Raw genomic sequence first — 2,570 nt, 5'->3', positions numbered from 1 at the left:
GTTCTAACATGAGTAATTTAACCTTTGAAAAGAATTTGTTCTTGTTCTTTTATGAAAAAAAAATACTGTGTAAGAAGCATTTTGAGTGGCGATTAATCACTGTCTTTTTTTCTCAACAGGTTTTAAAATGGAAAATTTTGATGCATCACTTAGTACCTATTTCAAGGCACTGCTAGGCCCCCGAGGTAAGGTGGTTTTTGGTTTTGCTCACTTTTTCCCTACCCTCACCATAACCACTTGTAAATATTGCATGATGAGATTCTAGAAAACATTAGCATTTTCTGTGATGACTCATGCTTTGTCCTGGATAACAAGGGGCTTGGAGAAGTCCTCTGACTGTTATTGAACTGGTGCAGTGTCCTCTGGCTGTTGCAACTGAGACACAGCTCGCTTAGGCTGGAGATAAAGCTTGTAGCCTGAGTATGCCACAGATCTCTCCACTATCACCAGTATGTTTTCCTCAATTCTTGTCAGTCTCCAGCTGAAACTGGCTTCCAAAATGCCCTGCTGAAATGAGTTTGAAACGCTCCCTTTTTTATCATTTTAGGGCTTTTTAATGTTCTTTCATGTTCTAGCATGTCAACAAGTAAATATATATACCTAGATTCACTTATACTCCTCTTAGTCGTTTATTATCTCGTAGGAAGTAAATCAGCTCTGTATTACCTTCCTTTAATGTCATCTATAATGTCTCTTAATGTCTTATCTGTAAAGAAGAAACTTTTCAGGTTCACAGAAAGATTCACAGAAAAACTCTAAGAGGCTTTTAAACAGATCTTTTAAAAGATTTTCAGTCTCATGATTTTTAAAATACAAAAGAAAGCAACAAAAGGCTCTTTATTTGTATGGCAAAGGTGAAATATGTGTGATGCCATCTGTGGTAATAGTGAGGATGTGGATGTGGAGAGTCTAAATTGGTATAACCTCTCTGGCAGGTAATTGCGTCCTTTGTTGAAATTAAAATGCACGTGCCCTTTGACTTAGCTATTTGACTCTTAAGAATTTATCCTAGAACTGACCTTGGTCAGTGATGCTACTTACAGCATTGCTTTCAAAACTGGTAGTAATCTAGATGCCTGTCAATAGGGGACAGGTTAAATAAATTTATGTATAGCTAGTGGAAAAGAATAATATAGATCCATCTGTATGTGCTTGTGTTGGGATGATGCCCCCCAAATTCAATTTTAAACAGCTGAAACAATAATAAAAACTACTAGCCTGTATTGTAAGATTAAGCAACTCCTGAATTATTAAGGGGCTCAATGTTGTTAACCAAGGACTCTTGTCATTTTCTCCTTTGCATCCTTAGTATATCAGTAGCTCTGAATAGGTCCCTTCCCCCACACAACTTTTCATGGTTGCAGGTTGGCTACAGCAGCCCCAGGCAGCACCCTCAGAGGAAGAGGAAGAAATCAGCTCATTTGCGTGGGTTTAAGAACAAGGAAATTCTTGCCCAGAAACCTTGACTAGCTGTCATCTCCTCAAAGCTCAGTGGTCATACTTGCTTCACATATCCGAACCAGTCACCAGAGAGTGGGTTAGGATAACCATGATTTGGCTAGATTCCTGAGGATTTCTTGCCTGGGGCTGGAGATGGGGCCAGTTCCCAGGAAGTGCTAGGCATTGTGGAAGGAAGTTGGATACTTGCTGATAATGAAAGATAAAGATCTGTTATAAAATTTTAAAAGCAAGGTACAAACAGAGCTCTACATAAAAGGAAATGGGAGGTTTTTGTGTGTATATATATTGTGTTTGTGATATATAACGTACACATAAACATCTGACGTTAGTTGTTAAGTGGGAACTTGTTCTCTCAGAATTGACAGCTAAGGCCCAGAGCTGAGTACAAAAGGTGTTAAGAGTCCCCTGGTTAAGTTCACTGGGACCAGCCACTTCCCTGAAAGACTTCTGAGAACCCGCAGTTGAGCAGAACCGGCAGTAACCCTCTACCAGCCTAGCACAACTAGTGGGAGAGGGTGGAGGTCATCTCCCTCTAGAGCCAAGGGAAGAAAGCCATGAGAAAAACATGGAGAGGATTTAGGGTGTCTGCAAGAAAGGAGACTGACAGTAGGTTCTCCAAGTAACATATGCTTTACTTAACCTATGCTTGTCCTACAAAGTCAAGGGAAAAAGCATCAGAGAGAGTAGCGAGATGGTTCAGCTAGGAGGTCAAAGAAGGGGCAAAGGCTGTCCCCCACTAGCTGCTACTTCTCAGAAGATAAAGGAAGTGAAACCTGCATGTGCCCCTGAGCTCCAGAGTAGGAGGCCTTGGAGGGTAGATAAGATTGAGGAGCTACAGGTTTGAGGAGTTCACATAACAGAATGCAGAGGGGAACATGCTTCAGAGGTGGCTTCTTAGGAGTCAGCCAGAGGAGGAAGTTGAATCTTGCAGAGGGCAGGTAACACCTAGGGGATCTGGCTGCCAGAAAGTTTACCCCTATCTAAGGGGAAGGCTGTCAGATTGATGCTAGCAGCTACTTGGAACTAATTTTCCTTTTCCTCATTATTCCTACTTTGGAAAGGGATGAGAGCAGGCGATGTCTCCTACACCAGTAGGTCCCTTGAGTTAG

At 41.5% G+C, this 2,570-nt stretch overlaps 1 protein-coding gene across 4 annotated transcripts in view; it reads left to right on the top strand.

Moving 5' to 3' along the window:
• The window catches only part of ELOVL5 (ELOVL fatty acid elongase 5), a 70,262-nt gene that overhangs the window by 43,709 nt on the left and 23,983 nt on the right, over positions 1-2,570 (top strand). Inside the window, exon 1 of one of the 4 annotated variants that reach the window (XM_011379086.1) lies at positions 115-185. The exons of the other annotated variants lie outside the window; for them this stretch is intronic. Within the exon in view, the coding sequence (XP_011377388.1) occupies positions 128-185 (58 nt within the window). The 5' untranslated portion in view covers positions 115-127. Of the gene's footprint in view, positions 1-114; positions 186-2,570 lie in introns of those variants that run through there. 4 annotated transcript variants of the gene reach the window in all.

Source organism: Pteropus vampyrus, unplaced genomic scaffold, assembly GCF_000151845.1.
Source record: "Pteropus vampyrus isolate Shadow unplaced genomic scaffold, Pvam_2.0 Scaffold353, whole genome shotgun sequence".
Lineage (NCBI taxonomy): Eukaryota > Metazoa > Chordata > Mammalia > Chiroptera > Pteropodidae > Pteropus > Pteropus vampyrus.
This window is presented reverse-complemented; position numbering and strand designations above follow the sequence as displayed.